This window comes from Leguminivora glycinivorella, chromosome 4 (genome assembly GCF_023078275.1).
Source record: "Leguminivora glycinivorella isolate SPB_JAAS2020 chromosome 4, LegGlyc_1.1, whole genome shotgun sequence".
Classification (NCBI taxonomy): domain Eukaryota; kingdom Metazoa; phylum Arthropoda; class Insecta; order Lepidoptera; family Tortricidae; genus Leguminivora; species Leguminivora glycinivorella.
In genome coordinates this window covers 19,544,600-19,556,770 of record NC_062974.1, presented here as the reverse complement: position 1 = coordinate 19,556,770, position 12,171 = coordinate 19,544,600, and the positions used below count along the sequence as shown (strand labels likewise).

The following is a 12,171-nucleotide window of genomic DNA, read 5'->3' as shown; positions in this document are numbered from 1 at the left end:
TTTTAAGACGAAGACTGTACAGCAAGGCCAATTGAAGTCAAAGTTTAGTGACTGGGCCACCGTCGGTATCCACAGAAGCAGGAAGAGATTGTATGACCTGTATGAATTGAGGAATTTTAACCATGATGAAAATTTCACTGAATATGTAAGGAGGTATTCAAAAGTGTTTAAGAAAGTTTGCGCCGCGGCTAAGTCTGCATTCTTAAGCAAGAAGGTCAGGTCGGCAGACAATAAAATAAAAGCTACCTGGAATATGATAAACGCTGAAACCGGGAAGACGAAACCCCGTGATGGCCATTACACACTAAAAGTTCAAGACCAAGTATTGTCTGCAGACGACGATGTTGCTGGCGCCTTTCAACACTTTTTCACCAACATAGCCACTGATACTACACGGAATTTAAACTCCTCTGTAGTTAAGGCAGGTCTCTACTTGGACAATTACAATGTTAAGAAATGCAGCATGGAATTATATTTCCAATTTACTGACCCCGAAGAGATTATTAAAACTTTCAAGTCCTTAAAAGTTAAAAACAGTGAGGACATTTGGGGGATATCTGTGAAAGTCGTGTATTCAATTATTGACGTCGTGGCACCTTATCTAGCCGATGTGTTTAACGCTTGTGTTAGGGAATGTGTGTTTCCCAATCTGATGAAGTATAGTAAGGTTATTCCTCTGTTTAAATCAGGCAGCAAGGATGACCTTGGAAATTTTAGACCAATTTCAATACTTCCAGTTCTCAGCAAAGTGTTTGAGAAAATTATATTGAACCAGTTGCTTCGACATTTTAACACGAATGGATTACTTCAGCATCAGCAATTTGGTTTTACACGAGGTCGTTCGACGACAGATGCTGCTTCTGTGCTAATCAAGCACATATACGATGCCTGGGAACTCTCGTTAGATGCTATCGGTATTTTCTGCGATCTCTCCAAAGCTTTCGATTGTGTGGAGCACGACACACTACTACACAAGCTGAAGCACTACGGTCTATCCTCTAAAGCTTTACAGCTTGTTGAATCTTACTTAAACGAAAGAACCCAGAAAGTGGTTGTAAATGGTACTGAATCTAACGGTACAACTGTAAAGCTTGGAGTACCACAGGGTTCTATTCTGGGACCTTTTCTTTTCCTTGTGTATATAAATGATTTGCCATGTCTTGTAAAGAACAAATGTGAGATAGTCTTATTTGCTGATGATACTTCACTAATTTTCAAAGTTGATAGGCAACTGAGTGACTATAGCCATGTGAATGAAACTTTGAAGGAGGTGCTAGAATGGTTTACAGCAAATAACTTGCTCCTTAATGCCAAGAAGACGAAATGTGTTAAATTCTCTTTACCCAATGTAAGGAAGACAGATACTACCATCACGCTGAATGGCGAAAACCTGGACCTTGTCGAGAATACGCTCTTTCTTGGTCTTACTTTAGATTGCAATCTGCAATGGGGTCCTCATATATCTGCACTAGCAAAAAGGTTGAGCTCTGCCGCGTATGCCGTAAGGAGAATTAGGCAATTAACTGATGTGGAGACAGCTCGCCTAGTTTATTTCAGTTACTTTCATAGTGTTATGTCTTACGGCATATTGGCCTGGGGAAAAGCAGCAGATATTCAAACCATCTTCGTTCTCCAGAAACGGGCAATACGATCTATCTACAACATGGCGTCACGTGACTCACTGAAGGAACGCTTTAAGGAGATAGACATCCTTACAGTAGCTTCACAATACATACTAGATGTGATAATGTATACTCATAAGAATATAGAGTCCTTTAAGAAACTGTCAGATATTCATAGTTATAATACACGGAACAAACATAAGCTAGCGGTTTCCAAGTTTCGTCTACAGAAAGTGAAGAAATCGTTCCTGGGAAACTGTGTAACATTTTATAATAAAGTACCCTTAGAGGCATGGGATCTGCCCTTTACTTCATTCAAGAAGTACATAAAAAGTGCACTTCTCAAAAAGGGGTACTACAAAATTGATGATTACCTGGGAGATACTACACCATGGCCGACTATCCAGGCTCAAAATCTGTCATAGTTTTGCTAGCAGTGTCCCGGGAGACATTGTGTCATGCTTAAGGCGCTGTTGCTACTGGCTGTTTAAATTATTGATCCTTATTATTGTATAATTATAATTTGGTATATATATATATTGACTTGATGAGTACATACTAGTTATGTATTCTGTAGAATTAGTTGGAGATTGCTAGCTTAACAGTCTCTTGACGTGAAATTTGTATTTCATACGCATTTTTTTTTTCTATTTCTAGTTCTTTTGACACTTGGAGAACCTTTACACCTCCAAATTTTCATTTTTTATTATATCCCATTAATTATAATTGACTGTGGGGACCTTTTACATCTCCCAAGATCTTGTTTTCAATTAAGTCAATTTAAACTATGTAACATACAAGCACGGAATGTTGTGTCTTACATCTAGGTATACCGTATTCACTTATTATTGGAATATTTAATACAGCCCGGACAGCTTGAACATGTCATGCTCGCTAAAAAGTCTTTGCTTACGGTGACGTCGTTGATCGGGTCGCCACCTTCCCGAATGAAGGTTGAGGGAGGCGATGGCTGAGATGCGCGCCATATTCGTGAACGGGTGCTGTTTGTGAAGACCGGTCTGTTTCAGCTAATAGGGGCTATGCTATTCTATGTAACATTAATTTTGAATGAGATTACGTTGAGGCACTCTGTTCGGTCCTTGTTTGTTTATTTTTCTTTCTGACTCTTGGAGACCATATACATCTCCAAGGAAAAAAGTAGATTAAGTATATATATATATTTTTTTTTCCTTTGCTTAAGACAACAAGAGTCTTTTACAACTCTAAAGTTATTTTAGTTATTCGTTTTTTTTTCTTCATGTATAATTTTTTTAGATGTACTTTGACACTTAGAGACTCTATACATCTCTAACATCTCTTATTAATAATCATAATAGCTTTGTACTTTGTATAATTTCTTGTGTTAATATTTTTTTTTTTTATGAATACTTTTGCTTATTAAATTGTATCTTGTTTTTTTTTTTTTTTAATGCATGTTAATTATAAGATGTAATGTTTTGAAAAGAAGTGGCCCGCCGAGTTTCTTGCCGGTCCCATAGTGGATACCCTCCTCAAACTGAGGGGGGACTGAAATCTTCTCGAGGCTGAGGCGTAGGGTTAGAGCCGGCGTAGTTTTATTTGACGTTCATAAGCGCATTGTAATATGCCTACTTGGAAAAATAAATATTTCATTTCATTTCATTTCATTACGTATTCGAATTATTTTTCTAGACCTTCAAAAGTCGCGAGTAATAATAATGGTATAGGTATACCATTGCGATACGATACCGATCTCTGTCTCAAAAGTGAGGATTTTTTAACACAGAAACATAATTTTTGACACTACTTAACATATCTGATTCCTATCATAAATATCTACAGCTAATATTTGGAATTGGTACAAAAGCTCCAATCAAACCGTTTTAGTTTGAGATTAATCTGTGAGTTCAGAAGGTAGTTGTAATGGCCGTGGCCCGTCCGGAGTCTATTTAGGCGACAGTCGACACCATTGCCGTCTCGGTAGTTCAAAGCCTGAAGGTTGACATGTAGGGTCTGTGACTTTTGAGCCTGCATCGGTAGCTGTCTATTTCTGTCTATAGGGTGTCATGATGCGACGGCAAATGTCCGCTATTTTATCAAGAAAATTTAAAAAATACTCTAGCAGTAAAATCACAACAGTACCTAATGAAGGTGCAGTTGCGATCTCAATGTAAATTGCTACCTAATATTACTTAACTTTCATCGTTAATTGGATCGAGTAGTTAAAACTACCTTAAACCGTTTAGAGCATGAAATCAAAGTGCGCGTAGTAATTATGATGTGGCACTTGAACGCAATACCAGCAATTAACCCGTAACCAGTAACACATGTTGTGTCTGCCATACGAGTCTAAACCATTGAGGCTTCCACTACAAGTGATGTCCAAGTTAAAAGCTTGAAGAGCAGAACGAACCTTAAACACGATAAAAAAACTATAGCCGCGCGCTCGGCCATCCAACCAGTCCATTAGTCCAACCACGGCGGTCCGACACGTTCTAGCTGTCATAACTCTGTAATCAACTCATGGTAACCACAGTTACCTACTGTTTAACAGTGAACCGCTTTCGGACTCCTCCTCCATGCACATGCACAAACGCTCACGAAACGCTCACGATAATATCTCTTTCGTAGCTATCTATCTATATCGCTCTTGCGTATTGGCGCGACAGAGCTAGACTACATTTCGGTGGCGTTTCGCATCGCAGAAATGCCATTCAGCTACGGGACCTGAATTTCTTGTACTTGTACTGTGCATAAAGTGAAATCCGACGCGTTCAATGTGTAAAATTTGCTCCGGCGAATTGAATTTAACATAATGTCACGAAATCTGAAAGCATGCACAACCAGTGGATCTGTTCATTGACCCTACATAGGTGCACTAGTAGTCTCTATACTGTACTACATCACTGCAGACAAGCCAAATCTGCAATCCAGACATCATCACAATAAGTGGCACTTAAATAGTACTATTTCTTTAGAATTGAAATGGATGTACATGTAGATACGCAAACTAATTAAGAAATACTTGGGGAATCGCTATATTTTTATTCAAAAGTGCCATGTCTTCTGTAGCTTATGCCATGCAACCCGTCGTGGGAGTCGGCCATAGCTCTTTAACAATTACCGGGTGTCGGTCGATATGCAGCCAATCAAGACAACGAAGACACGGTAGCTAAGTCGTGTTACTTTAAAGACAAAAGTATTTATAAAAAAAATGTGGCTAGGTAATTCTCTATATAGTTTCTAGAAGCACTGCAGTTTTGGGAGTCACTCTTTATTAAGATGAAAGTTCTCTTTATTATAAACTAGCTTTTGCCCGCGGCTTCGCACGCGTTAAATTCTAAAATTGCGGAATGCTCCACACAAACTTCCACCCCTATCTAGGAAAGTGGGGGTTAGAAAGAAACAAAAAGTAGCCTATGTCACTCTCCATACCTTCAACTATCTCCACTTACAAACAGACACACACTTTACCATTTATAATATTAGTGTGGATTTTCTTTTAGCTGCTACCCTAAGGTAGTCTGATTAGAGATCGCTTACAGCGATAAGACCGCCCGTTGTTGCCTATATGTTTACCTAATGTAATTCTGTTATTTGTAAATCTGTTATCTTTGTGGTGCAATAAAGAATATTTACTCTTCAGAATTGAAATTTGGACATCACTGAAGTTTGCTTTACCTTCAAAACGTACGATGGCATGATGACCACAACCTATTTCCCGTGCCACCAGTAGGTAAATTATACACCTAGTACAATGTTCATCATGTCGTGGTTCATTATGACGACGCCATTGTGACCTGTACGTAAATGCACTCTATTAAACATGAACTGCACTGCATTGCTCGTTTTTAGATTGTTGACCTCATAGTGCGATCGAAATACGGTCCGCATCATGAGTGACAACAGTATCTTGACTTCAAATAAACGCTGGAAATTTCTCTGTGACTGTCGTGCGATAGCTTTGGAGGCACAGACCAACCCCTATAGACATCCATTACAAGACGACTCGCGGTCGCCAGCCTTCCTAGTATTTGCACTGATATAAGCGCGGGCGCTCGCCGTGCCCGATCAGTATCGACCGAGTAACAGACCCGAAAGCAGCGCGTGTTTTTCGCACAAAAAAATTGTAAAAGGGTATTTTGATGCCTTAAAGATGTCCACCTGTAGTGTGAAATGGTGTGGAAAGGTAACAAGAAGCTCAAATTTAAAAACAGACGGCATTACATTCCACAAATAAGTCATATTTATAATTTATTGAGAGCCGGCATAGGTCAACTTACATTGGCCACTTACGCGTCAGTAGAGGGACAGTCATACTTCTGTCTCTTTTCACCTGGCGCGACTGCCCGCCGTCCTTGAAACGGCCAATCACAGCGCGCTTAACACATTCCCCACCCGCTCCTCGCACCCCAAACACTGGTGACTCGTATCGCGAACAAAATATACAAGATTGCTACTCTATAGGAGGTTCTCTGTGTTTGGAGGTCAAGATTCTTTTTGGATGTCAGAGCCATATTAGTTAGTTACGTATTTATGGTACGTAGGTAGGTAGACTAGTTAGGTATTCAAGGTTTCTGTATTCTCTAATAATGCTAGCTTAGTCTAAGGACGCTTATTGTAGGTAGTAAAGCAGTACAGTAGGAGTAGCAGTAGGTAAAGCAGAATTTTGAAGAATGTAGGTAGGTACTACTAAATAATCATTATTCGATGAACAATAAAACAAGTATATAGTATCAAAGATATCTCAAGCTTTGATGTCTGTGGTATACCGTCGGTTTTATTGAGCGATTGTTTTAAGTCAAAGTACTGTTTATTTAAATAAGATATTGTGATTACTTTGTAACTGTTCATTAATTATGTGACAGTATCATTAATGTGAGACATTAAGTGCATGTTGTTGTTCTTGTTGTATGTCCTAAGGCACCCCATAGGTGCATAGGGCCTCCACAAGATCCTTCCACGCCTTTCTATCTTGAGCCACCGCCTTGGCCTCGTTCCAGCTCAGTCCATATTCCCTCAGCTCGTTCTCAACGCTCCGCCTCCAGGTGTGTACGGGGCGTTTGCGGGCCCTCTTTCCTCCTTGAGGCCGCCACTCAAACGCGATACTGGCGCTGTTGGTAGCTCCTCTTCGAAGGGTATGACCGATCCATCTCCATTTCCGCTGAGCCACTTCCTGGGCGATCGGAGGTTGTCGGCACATACTCCACAGATTCTCATTCCTTATAGTTTTCGGCCAGAAGATACGGAGGATCGACCGGAGGGACTTATTGACAAACACTTGAAGTTTGTGCGTCAGCCCCTTTGTCACTCTCCATGTCTCACAGCCGAAGAGAAGCACGGTCTTGACAATAGATTCGAAGAGGGAGATTTTCACGCGGCGAGTAAGCACGTTTGAATCCCAAACAGGCTTGAGTTGAGCAAATGCAGCTTTTGCCTTCTTAATTCTGCTCTCGACGTCATCGTCTGCACCTCCCTGACACGACAGTGTACTGCCGAGGTACACAAACTTGGAGACTGATTCAAGGCGGTCGTTTTTGAGCAACAAAGGTTCCTTACAAGCTGATTGTACTCGCATATTGACAGTCTTCCGTCGGTTGATTCGCAGGCCCATGGCTTCAGCTTCCTCTTGAAGACTTTCAAGTTTCGCTTTTAGGTGGGCTAAAGATGGCGAAATCAGCACGATGTCATCGGCGTAATCAAGATCTTCCAGTACCCTTGTATGCCAGCAAATGCCTCTTGGCGTTTTGACCTCACTTCTCATGACGTCGTCGAGCAGAATTATAAATAGCAGTGGAGACAGGAGGCATCCCTGCTTCACACCGGCACTTATTTGTATAGGCGCTCCCATTTCCTTTTCATGTATCACCCTACATGTGCTCCCCTCGTACAGGGAGCGGATGATGCGGATGACACACTCGGGTATGCCCCTGCGACGAAGGCTGGACCACAGCGCGCTCCACTTCACGGTATCGAAGGCTTTTTCAAAGTCCACAAAGGCGAGGAACAACTCCGACTGCCATTCGACACTCTGTTCGATCAGGATGCGTAGGGTATTGGTGTGGTCTGTGCAGGAGCGACCAGGGCGAAAACCTGCTTGCTCGTCCCTCAGCGTCTCTGCCACTCTTGGAGCAATGCGATTGAGCAGTATCTTTGCTAAAACTTTTGCGGCTGTGGGCAGGAGCATTATGCCGCGCCAGTTATCGCATTGCGATAGATCACCCTTCTTTGGGACTTTCACCAAGAGTCCCTGCTTCCACTCATCGGGTACTCGTCCAGCTTCCCAGATACGGGTCAGTAGAGGATACAGTAGAGTTGCAGATGTCCCAGGATCGACCTTCAACATGTCCACGTGGATGCTATCAATGCCCGGCGCTCTCTCTCTAAGTGCATGCAATATTGAAATAAATTATGTATGTTGGACAATATTGCTACTATTAGTAAGGTCTGGTTGCATCAAATAAAAAGACTATTATTTTTATAAAATAATGAAATAAAAGCAACTGTTGACAACTCGACTACCTACCTATTTACCTTTAAGTCATTTCCAAATTTTATTTTCGTGTTTGGACGTTATGATTACCTTTTCTAAAATCTAATATTATATTTATATTATATATTAGGTTTACAAATTCGGATATTATGTTTTCCTATAACTCCTCCTAAGAATCTCCAAAAAAAAACATTCAACTAAGTGAATTTATAGATTCCTGTTAATTAGTCAAATTACGATTTATTTTTATACGTATTATGACTAATTTGTTTTACTTTTGCGAATAAGTAAATATTTCTATAGCAATTTCCTCTTTGCCTGTGAATTCGCAAAAATCTGTACAGCTTCGTCACTTTTCTTTAGTATGCAAACAAAACAAAACACATATTTACTTATGTCTAATGTTTAGCCACGTGTTCAATAACATTCTATTAATTGTAGCCCATGAGTAACGCAGCAACAAAGACTTTCAAAACCATCATGTCTATAATAAATACTGTAAAACAAAGTTGGGAATGCATCAAAACATAAAAAGGTTAGTCATGTCTTTCAACTAAATCGACTCACAAAAATGTCATCAGCTGTCAAAATTAACATGAAAATGCTTCTTAAAAAGATGACATTTCATGAATAACTAATAATTATGTATTTATTTACTTTTCAGATCGTATAGGTGTCTTAGCTGACTTACCTACCATTGAGAGCCGATTTGACCTATTCCGATAGTCTAGGGTTCTAATTTTTCGGGGAACAATTTGTGTCACGAGGAGAGATATTTTTTCATGAGTCATGAATTGTTTCTATTAGCTTAATAATGATTTACCATTGCGAACAGCTACAGCTACATTTGGTTCCTTGGGCTAAGTGATGTTTATACGAATACTTTATTTGGTAGTGGTTGGAGTTAGGTTGCTTTTCCTCTAGAGTCAAATGCTACCTCTACAGTGGAAATATAAAATAGTAGCCAAGTCTTGACCTATTTTTTCTTACGAGCTCAAAAGGCTCCCAAATCGACCCACTGTCTCTTTTGAGGCATGTCTCACCGCTGCGACTGTAACGCATTATCTATAAAATATGACTCATTGCCAAGTTCAGGCTTAGAACAACGACCTTTTGTTGATCGTGCGATGTGGCGGAAATTAGTCACATTAAAAAGTAGATAAACTTAACAGTAATTACTTTTCCGAATCGCTTTTGCTCGTAAAGGGTAGCTGATAACGCGTGATAAAGGACCCGCATGTTTTTTTTGCTATTGTTGCTCACGAGGGATAAGCGTGTTCATAAAATAGAAAATATTTAATGACACTGAAGGTATGATGCAATATACCTATCTCGGTACGATATGATCCGACTGAGAGTGTACATGCACGGCAAAACGCCGACCAAGGCTTTCTTCTCGCTGGTAGTTGCTGGGTGAACTTTCTTCCAAAAGCTAGGGTGACAGTCTACGCAAGACAGATTCCATACTATGTAGATGAGAATTGCCATAGTCATATGGCCTCGAAAATAAAGCAAGTACCTACAAAATCATACCTCCTTTCTGGGATCATGTGAATTTGACCAAATTTAATAGTTCATTTTTGTTAGAGTAATCCCAGAAAAACTTTTGAAAGTATAAACTTAAACTTTACAAATATTCACGCATGTTAAGGAAATGATCAAAGATAACTTCCGCAGCATGAAAAAGAAATTTGAATATCGTCATTGAAACGTACATTTCACACATAATGATATCGTCGGCAAGTAACCCGAGCGGGCAGTTTCCTGTGGACTGAGAATCGAGACCGCTGCATTCCCGCCCCGTGTTATATACAGAGTGATTACTATTTTAGGGGTTAAACAATTTTAATTATTCGTGATTGTTTCGAACGATTTTGGCCCAGAGTGCCTATGCAAGGGGACAGTTGCTTACGCTTCGATGTCGAAACGGATTTTGTCTCTCTATAACTTTAATTATGTATATGACAACTACAGTTCCGACTCGAACGTTGGCAGCCTGGATTTCGGTATAATAAGAGTGTTCAATACTTACGTCTATTAATTTAATTGTTTTTTTTAATAAGTAAAATAAAAATAGCGATACTCACAACAAGAAATAAGCATTCGATAATCTTGAAAACAATAAGTCTATTTTCTGGATCAACTTCAGGCGCTCTGGTTAGAAGGTTATCCATTATTACATCAAAACTTTTGTTGTTAAAGTAATATATACTTATGTTTTCTTCTTGCAAAAATGCTTTTGAATGCTATTGAAGTATTTTAAAACATTTATGAACCTACAGGTTTTTTTATCTCTTGTAATTGTTTGCTACCTATATACTTGATGTCATGACTGTATGTGTTCTTAACAATAAATAAATAAATAAATTATTATTTACTGGACACCCAGCAAAAACGAACATAACGGGGTAGATGTCCTAATAACCTAACTTTCAAAATATATTTGCAAAAACAATTGTCTATGGAATCGCAATCTAAATTTCTTTTTACGACAATCAGAAAGAAAGCACATTATAGTTAAACAGCAACCTGTATATAGACATAACACATTCTGGAAACCAATTCGATGGCTCATTGATACGAAAAATCGCGGAATCAACTTGAATACGAGCTTCGTCTACAGCCCCGTTAATTAGCTATTCAGCGAACCAGTGAATGACGTACGATGTCGTAAAAATCATATAGCCTTTTACCTACGTAATTCACTTGTTCACTCAAACAACCTGACTTTCCGTAAGTAAGAGTTGTGATTGTTTCACGGCTATTTTCATTAGACTTATATTGACCGGGATAAAGACAGTGATTACGATCTTGATTTTTGTCGAACTGAGATCGCGATATTTCCATTCGACGCAGTTACTTGCATAATGATCACGGAAAACTGTAGGTAAATGTCAAAGTTGTGTAGACAAGTTGTTTCCGTAAGTGTAGGTATTTTTGAACTAAATGAACATTAAGACCTTTTAAGAAATCATATTTATAAGATATCCCCGTGTCAGCTACAGCACATCGCATACACACATAAATTCACGCCTGAATCCTAAAAGGGGTAGACAGAGCACGTGGAACTGCTCAAGTTTCAGTTCCACTCAAATCATCAAAACAATGACGTCAATGACCGATGAGTCAAAACCGAAATTGTTATTATAAATATTGCATTAACAGGTTGTTTGCCCATCGCTTATGCTACATTTTTTTAATAATTTAGGTATAACTGACTACAGTTGTAGTGCAAAATGATTTTCCTTCGTACTTTCACGGATACTAACAAATGTGTCATGCTATTTGAATCAGTCTCAGTAAAAGAAGTACCTAGGTATTAACGTTGGCCTAGCTAGCACGACAAAATACGAATATTTCCGAGAAAATGTGACATTATCTGGGTAAAGGGACCTTATTTTCGATGGCGCTTACAGCGTTATGAGCGATGTTCGTGTACAAATACGACGCCGCGGGTCGTAAGCGCCATCGACAATAAGGTCCCTTTACCCAGATAACGTCACAAATACGATGTGTGTAAATCTATTGTGCACTTAATATGTACGACTGTACGTACCTACCTCTACTATTTTTTCACGAATATATGACATGAGATGCTCATTCCATCACCGGCAAGTCACCACTAAAAACCTAAAAACTTATGTGCACTAACACTAACACAGTCATAAAAATACTATCTAACAGTTGCTTTTAATTGCTTTATATTATAACTCTAAAAAACAGCACCTGTTTCATAAATCTTAGCTAGATAATGATTAGGCGCCATTTCGGCGGCTAAATTAACGGGTTGGTCTAATAGACGCAATGTGTTTACGCACCCAGGTGACTGATAAAAAACTGGGGTAGACCGAAAGTACTCGGATTATATGAAGAAATCAGATAAAAAAAACTGTCTTCACATAACATATACACTATACAGGCTTACCTATTAAAATGGCTAAATAAATAAATAGGTACCTATTATTCTCTATTTATATTTAATCTAAATATGTGCAAATAGGCCCCTTGGATGCGAACACGATACATACTTTGAATTATAATTGTGACCCAGATTTTATTTAATTTTTAATAGCTTTT

At 39.1% G+C, this 12,171-nt stretch overlaps 1 protein-coding gene across 1 annotated transcript in view; it reads right to left on the bottom strand.

Moving 5' to 3' along the window:
• Positions 1 to 6,519: 6,519 nt before the first annotated feature.
• LOC125225240 overlaps positions 6,520 to 12,171 on the bottom strand; it is a 49,349-nt gene continuing 43,697 nt past the window's right edge. The window contains exon 4 of the mRNA XM_048128848.1: positions 6,520 to 7,984. Coding sequence (XP_047984805.1) covers positions 6,520 to 7,984 — 1,465 coding nt within the window. The remainder of the gene's footprint in view (positions 7,985 to 12,171) is intronic.